The sequence below is a fragment of the Falco naumanni genome, chromosome 6 (genome assembly GCF_017639655.2).
Source record: "Falco naumanni isolate bFalNau1 chromosome 6, bFalNau1.pat, whole genome shotgun sequence".
NCBI lineage: Eukaryota > Metazoa > Chordata > Aves > Falconiformes > Falconidae > Falco > Falco naumanni.
The window spans coordinates 15,728,256-15,746,765 of record NC_054059.1 but is presented as its reverse complement, the minus strand read 5'-3'; the positions used below and the strand labels follow the sequence as shown (position 1 = coordinate 15,746,765).

At 37.4% G+C, this 18,510-nt stretch overlaps 1 protein-coding gene across 1 annotated transcript in view; it reads right to left on the bottom strand.

The window, feature by feature from the left end:
* Nucleotides 1-18,510, bottom strand: part of EYS (eyes shut homolog) — an 867,458-nt gene that overhangs the window by 296,927 nt on the left and 552,021 nt on the right. The window contains exons 31-32 of the mRNA XM_040598785.1: nucleotides 10,085-10,275; nucleotides 8,252-8,343 (exon numbers count right to left, since the gene is read on the bottom strand). Of these exons, the coding sequence (XP_040454719.1) occupies nucleotides 8,252-8,343; nucleotides 10,085-10,275 (283 nt within the window). The remainder of the gene's footprint in view (nucleotides 1-8,251; nucleotides 8,344-10,084; nucleotides 10,276-18,510) is intronic.

Below are 18,510 nucleotides of genomic sequence, written 5' to 3'. Positions count from 1 at the left end.
CATAGAGCAGGTCAACCTAGTGGTCCCTTGGTGGTCAAATAAGTGGTCCCTTCTGGCCTGAAGTTATAAATTTCTAAAATTTCTTGAGGTTCTCTCAGATGAAAACGATAGCCGATGGTACCTTATTCTGTAGTGTTCAAATGACATAACATGCTCATCCATAGAGGGGAAAAGAAGTTCTATAAAATATTTTTAAAATTTTACATTGTTTTTTCCCTAAGCTTCCTTTGTGATAACATTGTATTTACTCTTAATTAGTATGCATATATTGTATAAAATATCTTGACATAACATGTGAAAACACAGGAATTTTAAATCACTTTGTTTAGGAAGTCAAAGGGCTCAGCACATTTAATGTACGGGAAACTACTGGATTGTTGTATATATACATACTATGTCTGCTCTCTGAATTGCAAAAGCCATTCAGAAATAGGACACTGTTATGTTCTACTACTTTTTATAAGGAAAAAAATATTTCAAATGTGTAAAAGATGTCAGTCATGTTGTTACTACCTTGTTTTAAAAACTAGCAATTTGGGTAATTCTGAGAATAAAAGTATGAACAGTCTGGAGTTAAATAATGTGAAGAATGAAGTAAAGAGTTACTGTACAGATCACATAGGACAGAACAGGATCTAAATATGCTTAAACAGAGAACCAGCTAAGGACACAGTGGCCTGAGGAAAAGCCTCCAGCAAATACATAAATTTTTGAGATGGTACCTCTAAAAGATATGGAATTTAGTGATGTGCAACAGCCAGTAAGAGAGGGCTTGTTGTTTCTTTGCTTTTTCTACTGAAGGCAGAGGAAAAAAGGAATTATAAGGAAAAAAAATGAATAGTTTGTGAAACTAGAAATAAAATTATAATTCTTTCACAATAATGACACTTCATACAATAGATAATAGTTTAGGTAAAGTAGTTCTACTACTGAAGTTAAAGATGATTTTTTTTTTTTAAAATAAACCGGTACTTTGAAAATTCCTAAGATTAATAGAAGATATGCGCATTGATACACTGTACATGAAACTCTTTAGCTACAGAAATCTATGCTTACTCACACAGCAACCTGGGGAAGTATAATTTCATTGATTGGCTATCACCTTATCACTTTCCTTAGTATTTCTTCAGCAGTAGATATCATCAATGCGTTCTCAGTTCAACCTATGTATAGACCAGTTTGCTTATCTGAGTTTATTATTGTTTAACTGTTGTGATGATTTTGAGTGAGATGCTGTATTTGTATTTACATTGCTATTCCTCTCTAGCACCTACAAAGTCACTTCTACAGTGCTTTAAGTAATTAAAAAGGGATGATTAGGTTCCTGGACAAAAAATAGTATAATCTGAAAATCATTATTGATCGAACATTTATTCTTAAGAAGCACCACCATTTCTTTTGAACACTTGACCTCCAAATAGAAAGATCCATTAAGTTACATTGAAATTATCAAGCATTTATGAGATAAAGTAATGAATAAAATTAGTCACAGGAGGGAACATTATTTGCCCGGCTCCCCTTCTACTTATCTGTGAAAGGATTAAAATCAAATTAATTTTTTTCTAAATGCACTGCACAGGTTAGTAGAATGAGCTGGAAAACACATAAGATATATTCTAACTAGCAAGATTTCAAAACTTTTCCTCTATTTAGTGTTTTCTGATTTGTATTTGGTTATAATCTCACAGTTCATAAATAAGAATCTCCTTTGATTCTCTAGCTTCAATCCAGCCTCACCATTTCTGTGGCACTGGCATGCTTAGCTAGTGAGGAGTAATAGTGTCACTGTGTAACAGAAATCTTGAGCACCTAGAAATTAGTCTTCCAATTTCTGACTTTATTGTGCCAACAGCTGCTCTTTGTTGTTGCAAAGTCAGTATCTTTTTCCTTTCAGATGTATTCCAGAATGTCCTTGGGGGGGGGGGGGGGGGGGGGGGGGGGGGGCGGGGGCGGCGGGATATTCTTCACGCCTTCCTGTTCATCTGTGCGATAGTCACCATAAGTATTTTACATTGAATTTCTTTCTCTTTTGGTCCAAAAAAACCCAAACCAAAAGGAAAAAAAAGAATCCTTCCAATTTTCTTCACACTCCATTATGAAGTCGTTCTTATTTTCCACCTTAAAAATGCAGGTCTTGACATTAGTATCATTATTTCAAAAGTTTACATAATTTTTATTCCATTGTAAATAAAAATGCCTCTGCACCTAAACTGTATTCTCAAATCAGTTTGTCGTCATTGACTTAGCCTCTGCAGCGGATACTAGACAGTAAGTAGCAGATATAACCTCATTAGGAATCAAGATACAGTGGAATTTAGGAAACAAGAAATGTCTTTTTATTACCAGTGTTAATAAATCATAAATAAATTGAACAAAATGTAATAAACTTGACTTCTTCCAAGTAAGGCCACTGAGCTGGGTAAAGTTTCAGACTATACAAGAATTAGAAATTATGAGATAAGTCTGCACTTGTGTTGCATTTCATCACTCCTAGTTTTGCACTAGGCTCTTTAGGAGGGACTAAAAAAAAATAGATCAACACAGCCACAGCTATGAAAGTATGTTTGTGAGGACTTATTCAGTGGCCAGTTTAGAGGTGCAACAACTCCCTAAATCATTTGTATTGGTAATAAATATGCCAAGCTTAACCATGCATGTGTCCAAGTACTTCAAGAAATGTCTTGCAGCTGATGCAAAACCATTGATAACTTCCTTGGGAGCAGACAAGAAAATGAAAAGAGAATGAAGCTATTCTGTATCAGGAACACACTTCTTACCACGTTTTATAAATACTGAATTCACTTCTGTAATTAAACAGTAGCCATTGCTATTAATATCTTCTGGCTTATACTAGTTTTGGAGGAGATGACTCATTAAGCGTGTTTTCATGAAGTAGAGTATATGGCATTTAAATCGTACATGAAACAACAGATGGATGGCCTCTTCACCTATATGCTGTTATGTTAAAAATGAAGGCCAACGTTTGGTAACTTTCTGGTAAGATAAAAACAGGAATTTACAATAAAAATGAAATAAAACCCCAAAAACCAATACAGAGAAGCAGCTGAAGTTTTTTCTAACCATTTTATCTGACATCTGCTTATCTTACCTGCCTGAAAGCCCTAGGGAAAATATAAGCTTTGTAGCACATTCTGAAGGATAATAAATACAGCATATTTTGCACCATATGGATTATCTCAGGCCTTCATAAAAAGCCATCAAAACCAACAATATACAAGCTCCAGAGTGAGCATATGTTGCATTATGGCATGATTAGAAGAATTTTTTTCTGACTAGAGGAATCAAAAAACATCTACATCTCAAAACCAAGACAATGAATCACCAAATGTCCTACAGTTAACTAGTGCAAACCTCAAATTACAAACATTAGGAGCTAAAGAAGAATGATGCACTTTTAAAAGAAGTGAACTGTCACATTTTGAAGTTGGTTTCTAGACAGATGGAGCACCTACACCCATTTTCTAATCCTAATGGTCACGGTCACTTAAAAAACAAGTTCAAAGTGGATAGACTAATTTTAACAAAGAAGTTGTATTTGTGATATCTACTGCATAATCAATTTATAAACTGATAGATTTGCTAAAGCAATTGACAACTGTGATCTGACATTTAAAATAAAATAAAAAATGTTTTTTATTTAATCAAGGAAACTATTATTATCAGTACTGAAATAATAGTTGTTGAAATGGAGCATAGCAGACCAAGAAAAGGATGAATTTCGAATAATGCTGCTGCAGTTCAGCCTGTTCCTGCAATACAATTTTTTTATCAAGTTGTTTTGGTGATGAAGACTGAAGAAGATAATGTTACAGCAGTTAATGAGGCAGTTTTATAAGGGTGGGAATGAGAAGACTGTGGTAGAGCATCCCCTGCATTGCCAGTAAGGTAACTGTATCTTCATAACAAAACCAAACATGTAAACTTCCCAATTGAGTCTTAAATTTTCCTTCCATTCATAATATCCTGCAGAAATCTAAACACTGTGGGATATTGTCTATATCCATTTTTCACTGTAGCCCTTTCACTTCCCTGGTAACCTTAAGAAAACCAAAACAGTACAGTCAGAAATGTGAGTGAAATAGCTGCGATGATTTCCATTAACAGCTGGGCTTAGTAAACTTACACATAAAATGGAACTCTCAGGCACTGCTCTGAGGCAAACCTTGTCAACGTGTTGGTTTTAGCAGCTAGTGCCATAAAGTAAGACTAATCTGAGGCAAAAAGTTATATCCTATCCCAAATTATTCAAGCTATCCCAGATTTTTTATCAAATATGGTCGTCCTATTATATCCAATTTTATTAAACTGTTGTAAATGTAGCCACAATAGTCCATCATCATGAAAAATTTACTTCACCAATGTTTCCATTTTACTTCCAGCATGAATATTCTGGTGAACTATGAGAACTGGATATAGCACAGTGTCTGACAGTAACATGCATATTTATTAAAGCATTAAAAGCATTAAAAGGTGTGGTATTTCTTTGAGTCACGCCAGGAATAATTTTGTGGGACAAAGGAAGCAGTAACATTTCCTCTGTAAGCAGAAAAGGAAGATGTCACTATCTAATTTCCACTGTATTTCAACTTGTATTACACAACACAGTACTTTTAAGACTATTTCTTTAATTTAACATGACATTGTAGAGGCAGTATATCATTTGCAGATGGCTTATCTTTAGTAGCTGAAATGCATTGCTTTTAGTGAATCTGAAAGACAAAAACCTTTCCATCATAGGGCCACATCAAAAAAGGTTCCAAACAGTTCAGAATACATTAAGTAATGAGAAGGAGCAATTTTATTTCAACAAATTGGTACAATATATTTTTTTTATTGCCTGTGATGTCTCTTCATAAAACTTAACATCTGCAGAACAAAGAAAATCCCACATTGTGCACAGCCACTATGTTGTAGTATTCAGTGTCACCTACATTCCCATCCTGACTTCACTGACTTCCCAGATCCTGTTGTTCAAAGCTTAACTTACTTATCTCACCGCAAATCAGTTACGAGAAGACTAAATAATAGTTGTAGAGGTCTAGACAACTGCTGAATATGCTATGGCAATTTTTCACCAAAGTTATTTTACTATGTTGTATTATACTAAAATTGATTACAAGTAACATATTTCAAGACTGAATGTATCAAATCGAATTGTAAGAAATATATATTTAATTGTTAACACAGAAGTAAGTATGTAAGGTAGTGGTTATTATACTTTTCTATACAGCACATAAATTTTCTTCATTAAATCAAGCACATGTGAAGATGCACTAGATGAAAATAACCCATTTCTAACCAAATCTTTCTGACTTCTGTGCCATTAAGATTTAAAATCTTAGAATCATAGAATCATTTAGGTTTGAAAAGACCTCTAAGATCATAGAGTCCAACCATTAACCCAGCACTGCCAAGTCCACCACCAAACCATGTCCCTAAACACCACATCTACAGTCTCCTAAATACCTCCAGGGATGGTTACTCAACCACTTCCCTGGGCAGCCTGTTCCAATGCTTGACCACCATTTCACTGAAGAAATTATTCCTAATATCCAATCTAAACTTCCCCTGGCACAACTTGAGGCTGTTCCCTCTTGTCCTGTCACTTCTTACTTGGGAGAAGAGACTGACACTCACCTCACTACAACCTCTTTCAGGTAGTTGTAGAAAGTGATAAGGTCTCCCCTGAGCCTCCTTTTCTCCAGGCTAAATGACCCCAGTTCCTTCAGCTGCTCCTCATAAGATTTGCTCTCTAGACCCTTCACCAGCTTCATTGACCCAAAACTGAACACTGCATTTGAGACGCAGCCTCACCAGTGCCGAGTACAGGGGGACAATCACTTCCCTTGTCCTGCTGGCCACACTGGTTTGGATACCAGCCAGGATGTTCTTGGCCTTCTTGGCCACCTGGGCACGCTGATCGCTCATGTTCAGTCAGCTGTTGACCAGCACCCCCAGGTTCTTTTCCACTTGGCAGCTTTCCAGCTACTCTTCCCCAAGCCTGTAGTACTGCATGGGGTTGTTGTGATCCAAGTGCAGGACCTGGCACTTCTTCTTGTTGAATCTCCTATAATTGGCCTTGGCCCACTGATCCAGCCTGTCCAGATCCTTCTGTAGAGCTTTCCTATCCTCAGACAAATCAACACTCCCCCCTCCAACTTGGTGGTGTCTGCACACCACCATCTTAAAACAATGTCCAAAGCCATTTCCAGTCTACAAGTGAGTAATTAATGATTGCTTAATAATTAGCTTGACTCCCATAAATGGTATGCACTCCTTCTCTTTTAACAGCAAAAATCAGTGCGTCCCATCTTACCCGAGCTGTCCTGAAATGATTACCATTGTGTGCAAATGAAGGAAGATAACTCTTTCTTCCTTCCTTTTTAGGGTCAAAAGGAAGGCTGGAAATACAAACTGGTTGTTTTTTTTTTTTTTCTGCTACTACCTTAGGCTGATTTATAGATTCACTTTATTTGCTGCTCGATGGAGCTGGGGGAAGATGCATAAAATAGGCACACTCACTCATGGCAGTTATCGCATCCCTAGGTAATGTCAGTGACATGGCAGTCCTAATGCTCTGCTGGCAGGGGAGGGGATGGTTTTTTTCTTCAAGTCTCCCAGTAGTACTGAGGGTCCAGGTATTCTTAAGTTTGTTATCTTTAGGATCCTAAATCTTTCTTAAAATGAACAACAATTAAAAGGAGTAACAATAGAATTCTAATGGAGTAAATGAGCTACCAGACTAAAAATTCTGTGTCTCCAGTCCTTACCCACTTTCTCTGTGTCACTTTAGATTTCTTAGACTTCTTTGTTGTCTAACTTCTTAGTTGTCTTCAATGGACTTTTAGTCACCATTCATACAGAAGCTGCTTAATGCCCTTATCATCTTTAAATCTCAAAAAAATTTCCAATCCTACTTTCTCTATTTTGAGAATGAAAGGGAGTCAAACCATAGAAATTAGCAGAACTGCATATGTAATTCAAGAGTTTACAGAATCCTACTTTTATCAGTGTCATAGAGATGTCTTCCATTCCCTTCTGGTCAGAGGGGAGCTTCCAGTTGCTTTTACTTTATGTTCCATGGTTTGGTTTGATGTTATTCCCTTTTTGAGTGATAAACACAATTGCAGTGAATTACTGGCTTTTGCTCCCTGCATTAGTCTGCATTGTTGTACTGTGGGGTCTGGAGCTTGAGCCTGGTTTGCCATACTGGAAAATAATATGATAGCAATGATTGCTGAAATGCAGCAAGAAACTGTGGTCCTTCTCACTCACTACTCACTGCCACACTTGAAGCAGCAAGGCACAATATAATGGATACAATCATCACTATGGTTTCCTATAGAAGCAAAGTGTCCAGCTGCAGCTGCCCTGCAAAAGTGTTTCATTTGGCTACTTTTGGACAGATATAACTAAAAGGCTTATTCCAGTAAAAGGCTTTTGTTCCTTCTGTACACGTTCACAAACTTTTTAGGGAGTCATTTACCCCTGAGAGACAAGCAGACAGGTAGTTCTCTTCTTGCTGGACTAGAGGACTTGGACCTATTTTAAACTGTCTGATAGAACTAGGCACCTGGAGAGTTCACTAGGACTCATGCCTAATTTTTCTATAAAGTGAAACCAAATTATTTTCTTCCAAGTTCTTAAAAGGTGGCGGATTCTAACAGCATAGACATTTGATCATTAAATACATCTATGTACAAAGAGCATGGAAAACATACTACCTACCTGATTTTGCTTTCATTTTATCCTCCTTCAGTTGCAAGGACTGTTACTTTTACAGGAGTAATACATGTTATTATGAGTTGCAAGTAAGTGACAGCAACTAAAGTCATGCTGCTGCTTTTGACTATCTATTTTCCAAGATCTTTCTATGGGTCACATTCTCATTGGAAATCCAACTATTTCCTGGACTAAGTAGCTTGAAGTTACTGAACAGCAGCTTCCCTGCCTGAATGTTTATGTTTGCTAAGATTTCGATGAGAATAAACTCATTTCCATTAAGCACAACAGTGATGTGATGAGCACTGTTCCCAACTGTACTATAGTTTTAAACACTCTTTCCAAGCATTTGTTGTAGTCCACACTGCCATAACATGATTTTACCGCACACATTCAGGTATCACCCATAGCTAATGAGATATGATATTACTGGCATTTACTAACTATCCAACCTAAATCGTATTTGAAGCAATTGTAAACACAGAAAACAGTAAGTTATGAAACTTACCTAATTTGCACTTTATACCATTGTCCATCATCCACTCTAGCAGTAGTAGTGATGTTTTTGACTTCTGCAGTTTCATCACATAAAAACTGATACTACAAAGTGGGAAAAATGCTTTTATTACGTAAGTTCTAATAATTAAACAGTTAAAGGCTTAGAAACTTGAATTTCAAAATAACAAATGGTTCCATAAAGCCCTGAAAGATGTCATGTGTATCAAGGAAAACTAGTGTTTAATTAAAGATCTAGATCAGGAGGTCGATTGTACCAGAAATATACAGGTATACATATATGCTTCCTACCATGCATGAAAATGCTTTAATCTTTGTGTATTGTACAATCAGATATTATGGGCGTGATTTGCAAGGAAGTTGACCATCTGCAACCCAGCTAAAATTAACATTGGCCACGGGTGAATTTTACTTACCATTTTATGGCCTCCTTACACTTCCAAACACGTAATGTAGCATGCAGGCTTGAGTATTCTGGAACACCATTTAATTTCCTATACTAATGTGAACAAGCACTTGATTTCATGGTTTGTCTACTTGTAATTGTAGCTTGATTGTAAGCTTAGAACCATTTGTTCATTGGGCTTTAAATCTACATTTAATTGACCAGCTTTGTGAATGATTAAGTGAATTCAATTAGTTTTAACATGGCACACTGGGACCTAGGAATAGATTTTTGTCAATTAAAGTACTTTCATATTTTATGGTGCTTATATGTTAGAAAAATGTTTTTCTGCATCATTACTGTAACATGAATACAAGTAAGATAGACTTAAAGTCATCAACATTTTGTAAACCTTGGATAACTTCCTGACCCTGACTAATCTCATTTGCTCTAGATAAAGATAGTCACAATATAATAAAACATAATATAACAAATTAAAGTAAAAGGTTATTTTCTTCTTCTGTTTATCTGCAATCTATGTTTTTTATATGATCATGCTTTTTAAACATGAAGGCAAATAAATACGTTGTTCCTAAGTCATTTCACAATTGCCACAGAAGAATATAATTACAGGCAAACTTTTGGAAATTTTTAACAGGAAAATGGAAGATCCATTATAGGAAAAGTAACTTCTCTTTTAATATCTTTTTATAGCCTCTTTAGTATATGCCCATGTCTTCATAAACCTCAAACTTTACCTCTTCCTCAGAAAAGAAGGAATAATTTGCCAAAGGTAAAGATATAATGGGATACACACTGTACTCCTGAAGTTTATAGAAACAAATGTAATCCTATTTGGTTTGTCCATGAAAGCCAAATAAATGTTTTTTGTGATCCTGCGGAACTGATAATTAACATGATGGACCAAGTAAAAGGTTTCTGCTCAGAGCCACACGGTAACAGATACACTCTATTCTGTTACACAGTAAATTTCCTATTACAATTCACTCAGTTCCACAGCCTTCCTTATAACAATTTTAATAAACTTGCACATGAGGAGGTTCGGTTAGTTTAAGCTCTGTATATAAAATAGAATACCTTAATACACATCAGTCATACAGACAAAACCTACATTCTTTATTTTTGTCTTTTAATATGTGCTTTTCATATGAGACATCCCATTTATAATCACTATTCAATTTTCCTCAAGTACCACCTCTTGTGAGACATATTAATTATATTAGCCATGAATTTGCCCTAATGGATAGCAGGTTTGACAGCTATTTTCCTTAAATACTGAAGTATGTCAAGACTCACTGTAGCTCTATCTACTATCTTCTACAGTAAAAAACAGACAGCCCCCCCCCCCCCCCCCCCCCCCCCCCCCCAGATCCTAACTTTTACTTATTTCTCCTTCAGTGGGAGATTTCGATGTCTTACCTGTAAGGTGCCATGGTTGATGAAAAGCTGAATTAAAAAATGTCCTGTCGTTTCCGGTGTCTGTTCAATATACAGGAGGAGTCCATGAGGATTATAGGTCTTAAATTCCAAGTGGATGAAGTTTTGCATGTTCAAATGCAAGCCTTGAAACTGCAGATAAGAATCACCGTAATACCGAGCATAACTAAAATCTGTAAAAAGAATTTTGAGATATATAAGGATACGAAGACATTTTTCTACTTCACTCACTGCTTTCTTATTTTGCTAATGGTAGCAAAGATACAGGATACTCTTTTTACATCTGTCAAGGAGGCAGACATGAATCTGAAAATTGATGTTAGTTTTCTTGGGTCAAAGACTGAGTTTCTAAAACTAAACATAAAGGTTTAGGTAAAATTATATTAAGCAGACAACTAGGATCAATGCCTGAAAGAAAAGGCTATTGAAGACAATAGCACTTGGTACATATCTAGCAGTTTTGGCTCTCCGTAAGTCAAGAACAGATTTTTCAGTTAGGTATTCACATAGTTTTTTGATGCAAGAATGAATGAGTTTGAAGTCTTTGCAGAAAGCATTCCATGGTTTCTAATTATGAAATTGTCATTTTAATCAAATATGTCAAATATTTCTGTCTAAAACAAACAATGGGATGTTGGTAGGGTGAAACCTGAAAAATTCTCTTCTGATCACATCTATCCTGTCTGACTTTCTAGATCCTTCTTAACCTCCAGCTCCCCATTTCAAACCTGGCAAGGGCAGATGCAGCTCTTACTTAAATGGAAAAGGTATGTGAATACATGGCTGTAAACCCATCAGATAACAGAAGAGTACACTTAAAAGGGACTTCCCCCCCTCCTCCCTCTTCTCTTCCTTCCTTCCCTTCCCTCTCTCCCTTTTTTCTTTCTTCCTATTTCTCACTGGTTTTTTTCTTAATTTCTCTTTTCTCTCTTTTCTTCCTTTCTCGTCTTTGTTTCTCATTCCCTCCCTTCCTTTCCTGCTTCCTCTCTTATGTTTTATTTTCCCTTCCCTTCATTTCTTCCTTCCTTTTCGTTCCCTTTCCATCCTTTCCTTTCCCTTTCACATGTTGTGTTTTTACAAGAGTATTCAACATGCACCTGGGTACCCATTCGTCCACAAATGCAGTCATGCACGTCTTCATTTTTTACCTGCCAATATTTAAACTGCACCTCATATCAGTATATTTATCTACTTAATAAGGAATTTAAAAATATGTCCTCTTCCACACATGCAACACAAGGAGTTAGTTGTTTCATTTTAGCACCACTATACTATCCTGATTTTTGCACAAGTAGAAATATGCTTTGGTCTCACTTGAAAGAATCACACAGCATACAATTACTTGTTTGATCAACTTTATGAGACTGATACAAATTTAAAAGAATATTAACAACTCACACATCTTTTTAAAAAAGTCAGTGCAACAGTATGAGCCTAGATACAATGCATAACACACAATAAATAAATAATTTCATTTTGCTTGGCTCAAATTTCACTGAATCATCAATAGAGGGATTCTAAGTATCTTTCTAGGTCACAGACCTGTTTCTATTTTCCAAAACAAACAGAATTTTAATATGTTTTGACACTAACTCCAGTAGAAAATATATTACTACTACGCTTAAATTCTGAACATCTGTGATACTCTGATAAATTACAAACTATTAATGTTGCACTCCTGTATATCACTGTAAGACTGTGTTGAGCTTTATTCTTTCATGACTTTTCAGAAACGTATTTACAAAGAGCCACTGTGGTCAAATTCTGAACAAAGCTTTTCTTAAATTCTCGGGAAGAGGTGAAAAGAGAAACAGCAACAAATAAGCAATACATGCACACATAAAAGATGCAGTAAAAGAAATAAAAATTTCAAGCAATACCAATCAATGATCAGTGATGCAAAAAAGATGACATAATTTTAAATGTATTTAACCTTTAAAAATTCTGTTTTGAAATATAAGCCTGTATCTGTAAATTTCAGAAAACTCAATTAAAAAAAAAAGATACAAATTGCACTGAAAACTTCCATTTTATAGACAGGACAATTTCTCTAAGGAAGGGTAGACACCGCTTTAGAGGATTACCTTCAATCCCTAACCCTTGTTTGTTTTCCTTCCTGAGCCTGCCTCTGAGCACTAAATCGTTCCCTCATTCCATTTGCCCCGGACTGCCCCTTCACATGGTTTTTCTCCTCTCATGGAACCACTCAGTTATCCGCACACTCCTGAGATACTGTTATCTGACCAGCTCTTTTACTTGATTCCACTTAGGAGATCAGCTTGGCTGAAAGACAGAAAAGTTGCAAGGAACATCTATTTCCTGCAGTCCTATTTCCTTCTGTACTTTCCCATTTTTTTTGAGGCTTGGTTTGTTTTTTTTTCTTTGTCTTTTTTTTTTTCCATTGTTCAGCATATAATTAAATAAACGTGAGAACAGGCCAAAGTTGTTCAGTCCTTTGCTAACATAAGGCATCTGAGCCCCTAGCTATCACTACAAGAGAGTAAAATCTGTGAGAGAAAAAGAAACGTGGGTGGGGGAACAAAGCATTTATTCATGATTCCTGAATAATAACTCTGGTAACTAAAGCCATACTGGATAGTCTAGCAAATTTCAAGACAGACAAAGACCAAACAAGCAAGAGCTAGTGGCATCTACCTTTAACACTCTTTGTGCAACTGTACTAAGTACAGAGAGCACTGCAGACAAAAAATAGTACTCTGTTCTTACTGCCATCCGTGTCTTTTTAACTTCTTATGGCAAAAAACGTTGCTGCCTTGCAAGACAATATGCTCCATTATTCCATGGATTTGAGGCCAGTTTGATTTCTTACGGGAAATATATTCATGCTGCTAACCAGAAAGATTTTTAAAGATATCAGCTGCAGTAGAATTGCTGCAATTGCTCTATGTCCATAAATATGGAAAGAGTTAATGAGAAAAAGCACTGAACAATCTTTAGCAGGCGCCAGGTCTTTTGTGAAACCCTTAAAAACATGCTAATTGAATCACAAATAGGTACTCTCAAAATCCACTGCTGTAGCTTTACCTATAAATATTCTCACATTGTTTGGAACAGAACATGATCTCTTTTTATAGAACATAAGCTTTGGCGATAGACCTTCTACTACACTTACATGCAGCTTTTCCATTTGACCTCTGGAGTTGGCTTCCTAGATTGCTATTTGTCCTAAAGCAGAGTGCTCATCAACCAAGCCTTTGGGGGGGGGGGGGGGGGGGGGGGGGGGCGGGCAGAGAGGAAAAAAGAAAAAGAAAAATTGAACCTGTATTTTATCTTTCACTCTGAATATCTAACACTTGCTTTCCTACCAAACAGAAAAGCCCTTTGGCCTATAAAACCCTTCCTTTTAGCTGTACCTCATTCCCCTGTGTATGTACAGCTCTCTGCATTTTTCTGTTTACAGGAATTCACATTAATGTCGGAATGGTGAAAGTTTTGAGACCTAGCTGTAACGGTAAGCACGTATGCAGGCAGGTCTGCAACCCGCACTGGCAAGCTTCAGAGGCCTTCCAATTTAAAACTTCTTGAGACTAAGACAACTGTAAGTGTTGTTTTTTAAAGGCAGGTAGCGGTAATAAACTTTTAACATGCTCATGAGCATACACTCCTGTGAACAATGGAGCTTCTGTCTCTGGAAATTTCTGTCTAATGCATACCTTGCAGTTTGCGTGGTTTCAGGCACAGAGAGGATTATAATAACACTTTTCTTTTTTCTACTGCTACTTTTCCCTGTTACGTTACACCTTGGAATAAAACACAGCTATTCGTGCTATCATTTTTCCTCTTTCACAGGCACATCTTTCACATCATTTACTATTCTTTTAATTAGAAATACCTTACAATATTCAGAAAGAAGGCATCCTTGCCTGTGGGAAGGACTCTCTCACGAATAATATGAACAATTAATTTGGTATTAGGAAATTTACTTTTCATAAAGAAGGAACAGATCTCTTACAACAATATAAAACTACAATCGTAAAGAATTTATGTTTGTTTAAAACTGGGGAATCCCATGTGAAAAACAGTTTTAGAAAAGCAAAATGAAAAGGTCAGAGCAAGGACTCTTGCACTGGGCTGGCTACAGACCCCTCACAGCCCAACAGCTGACTTCCAGCAGCTGCCCACGGCCCAGGCTTATGCAGAGAGCATGCAAGGAGCAATGCTTCTGGGACAGCCTGTTGGCTTCCGCCACACACAGGGCTGTGGCTTCCTCAGCCAGGGCGTTCTCATGGCCCAGCACACCGGGCACCCACCCCTGCTTACCACTCTCCACGAGCCTGGCTGGCAGGCAGGCCAGAAACACGAGCAGCGGCCCAGCTCCCTGCCTTTCAAACGCCTGCGCCACCGCAGCTGCGTCCTGGCCAGGTCTCAGCAGTCTCTGGCAGCAGCGGTGTTGTCAGGTGAGGGAGCCATGGGGAGAGATGAGGCAGCTGCCCACCATCAGGGGAAACGAGGGGGGTTTTTTTGTTTGTGTGGTTTGGTTTTTTTGGTTTGGTTTTTTTTTTGTTTTTTTTTTTTTTTTTTTGCAGAAATGTGGGGGGAAAGAAGCTGAGCCACAAAAAGAAAGAGAACAGGCACAGCTAGAGGCCATGGCCCCACAGGTAAGGGGAGGTGGGCTGCTGAGGTGGAGGAGACTGGAAGCTTGTGACCTCTGGCAATGGGAGGTCCATTTTTGATGGACTAGCGGATCTGCAACTGCCCAGGGCACCAGTAAAGGCACAGAAGATGCTTTAAGAGACCCCTCTGAGCCACCTCACCCCAGAGCTTGTGTCTGCAGAAGGGGGCAAAGGCAAGTGAGACCATTATGAAGACTACCTTCTGTGGGGCACTGAAATGCCAATCTGCTAGTCAAACCTGCTCTCTCTGGAGGCTTGCTGCCTAGTAAGGCTGGGATCCGTGATTTTGCGCATGAACCAGTAAGGCTTGCACAGCCCACACATGGTTAATCCTTGTCAGTCTTCCATCGGGGCACCAAAAATGCTGCCAGGGTAACCTGATGAATCAAGAGTGACTGCAGAACTCTGGGCATGAGGGAGGAAGGCAAGGGGGCCCTAAGCCTCCCACCTGCAAGGGGGAAAGTCCTGACCTGCAACCGACTTATTCAGCAAAATGCTTAGATGTTTTGTGACACATCTAGCAAGATGGAACAACAGTGGTTTTGCTTGTTAACCTAATGAGGAGGACTTCAGACTGGGGGGAAAGTTACCATAACTGGAAGAGAAGCGAGGAAGGATCAAGTGTGTCTGGGCAACGAACACCACGTCAGGAAGCTCTCACAAGTAAGATTAAAGAAACTCATTTTGTGCTGGTATAGGATGGACAAGTGCCCCAGCCAGCAGCACTTGAAGAAAAGAACAGTACAAGCACTGCAAATAATTGCAGACAAGTAAAGTATCATTACAGTCAGTAAGCCCTCCCCACCATTTCATTCTCCTATGAGTATTCATACACAACATCCCTTTAAATTACATGAACACATACAAAAAGCTGAAATTTAACAAATATTTTTGTGAATATATTCTTGGGGAGATTATTGTTGGCAACCATTCTTCAGTGGTGTTGAAGCCAATAATTTCATTCTTACTTTGTAAACAGGCCTTCAGTCCTCTAATTAGCATGGCACAAAGCAAATTCAGCTCTGATACTCTGCCGTGAAACACTATCTCTTGGCTTATTTCTTCACTTCTTCAGGAACATAGGAAACACATGGACAAGAAGTGAACTGTATTAGTATTACTTTTATCTTGAATTTTGATTATTGAAGAAAAGGAAAGAGATTTTTAAAATCAGTCTTTCTTAGTGGTAAAGCTGCTTAATGGGAATTCCATTTGCAGCTCGAATTTATGTCTTCAGAAAAATTTAACTTTTCTGCACTCTGGAGAAGATTTTCAAAAAGTGACTCTTAACTACTGTCAATTATAGTTAAATATTTTGTCAAAACTACAGTGTATCCAACCTTTGCACTTAATACCAATAAATGATTTCAAACACTGAAGTGCTGTTTACACTTCCTTTCTTCACTGTTTTTACTGTACAGTTGTGTATGTAGATCACAGCTGGCAGTGAGTTTTCACTTTTTCCAGGTACTACCCTCTCCATGCTACTAATAAGTACACACAGAGCTAATGACGTGACTTGATTGCATTTCAACCACTGCCAAAGGTTCCCACATGCAGAAAAAGCTTCACATGACAAACAACAATTGCGATGACAGAGCAAGGGTCCAGCATGATGTTCACGCTGAAGATGAGAAGCCTTTAGGGAAGGTTTGAGTGGGACCTAACAGCAGCATTTCAGGTCATTTACAAGAAGGTCATTAAAGATAAGTCAGGCTCCTTGTAGAGAGGAATGACAGGAAGATCAGAGAAAATGCTCTTAAATTGATATATGTAACTTACAACAGTAGCAACATACTTCCTCTTCTAACAAAAAAGAATTCATGCCTCCCTAGTTCTATGAACTCCTGACAGAATATAAAGCAGGGTTAATTGATAATTAGTCATATGATGCCCTTCCCCCACCCCCCCTTTATTTTTTTACTACTTAAGGACTCCTGTCTCAGGTGGCCTACCCATGTAGCAGTGATTTTTCTTTACTCTCAATATGCTGAAAGTACCCCAGCTTTCATTTTCTTTACATTTCTATGTTTTATCTACAAAAACTGCATTTCTTTGAGGTTACACATTTCCTGAGTCATGTCAGTCACTCTCTTTTGCATTCTTAAAATAAGGTCAATCATTCCAACGAGTCCTGGAGGGCAGCTACAGCAAAATAATTCCTAAGTTTTATCCTTTATTCCCTTGCATACAATAACCTACTTTATATTTGTAACCAGCATTTAAAAGATTTTAGCTTATTTTCAAATGAGTCTCATGTTCTTGCATATGTTTTATTTAGTTTTTTCAGCTGAAACACCTTAGAGCAGAACAATGATTTCAACCATTATCTCTATTTGCAGATGCAAGGCCATTTCACTGTGATATGCCTCCCCTTTGGTTCCACATAACGTACCCACAGTTACAGTGAACCCATCTTTCATGCTGTCAAAGAACTCTGTGCTGCATGACTAGCAGAGAATTATAGTTATGTTTTTCTCTCAAAGTTGAGATGTTCTCTAATGCGGCGTGCTAGACAACAATAAAACGTGGTTAACATCCAGAACCATTGCCAGTGCAGCCCACAAGCAGCTTTCAAGGAAAGAAAAACAACAGTTATGAATAAACTCTTTACTGTTCCTTTGCCATGCTACACGGAGCTACAGATCTGAGTAGACTACAAAATTCTTCTGAAAGAAAGACACAGCTGTTTTAGAGCTCCTGCAATCCACAATGTCTACTCTTCAAACCTACACATACACAAATGCACAAACATATACATAGAACAAATGGAGAAACACATACATAGAATTCAGCTGCCTTAAAGGGATAGAAAATCAGATTCTACACCCCAGGAAGCTCCTTCCCTTTTCCTGCAATTATTGTATATCTTTCCTTTCCTCACACATGCATCAGTATTGCCTATTGATCCATGATTTGATTCTTAACTCCTTTGTGTTCAAAAATCAGTCTGCAGTGCTGTTGGTAGTGAGATCTGCACTTACCCTCCTTGCTCACTCCATGAAGGGGACAACTATGTTTTTATTAATTTTCAGTTCTCCCCTATGTTCTGGTCAAGAGTTCTAAAATACAGTTGGATACAACATAAAAATCTATACGTACGAGATCTTACACAATACATTTTTTTTCAAATCATTTTTCAAAAAAGGTATATATGCATGAACAGCACAGATCTTTAGAAAGCAGAGAGGTATAAAGAAGCCAAAGCTACAACAGAGATTGAAATTCAGAGATTTCTAATCATACAAGTAGCAACACTCTGCAATAGAGACTTATTTTGTGACAAGGGGAAGTAATTTCTTTATTATTTACAGTATTTGAATACTGTGGGAAAAATGGGCATGAAAGTTTTTAAAACCAAGGATAATAGTAGATTATATTCAGAGTAATAATTTCCATTTATTATATATTATATATAGGTAATATGTATCAAATTTCCTTATGTATAAAACATTAACATGAAATAAACTGCATGACTATATTAATTAAAATAGCTTAGTTAGATGTACTGAGACTTGTGTGACTGCTGTCTAGCAGTTGCACAAGAGTTTTTTCAACATAAGGGCTAGTTCAATATACAGATAATGGAGAGAGGTGTTAAGTTTTACTACAATCAGCAGGTGAGTAGAAGAGATTCTTTCACTGAAGGTATAAAAACATAAGTACATAAGAAATCAGGAAAAGTCTCAGCTGTATGTGGTTCTATTCCAGCTAAAGCCTGTGTTGTTTCTTTCTGTAAGAGACACACAGAAGATCAAGTATCATTACAGCAGA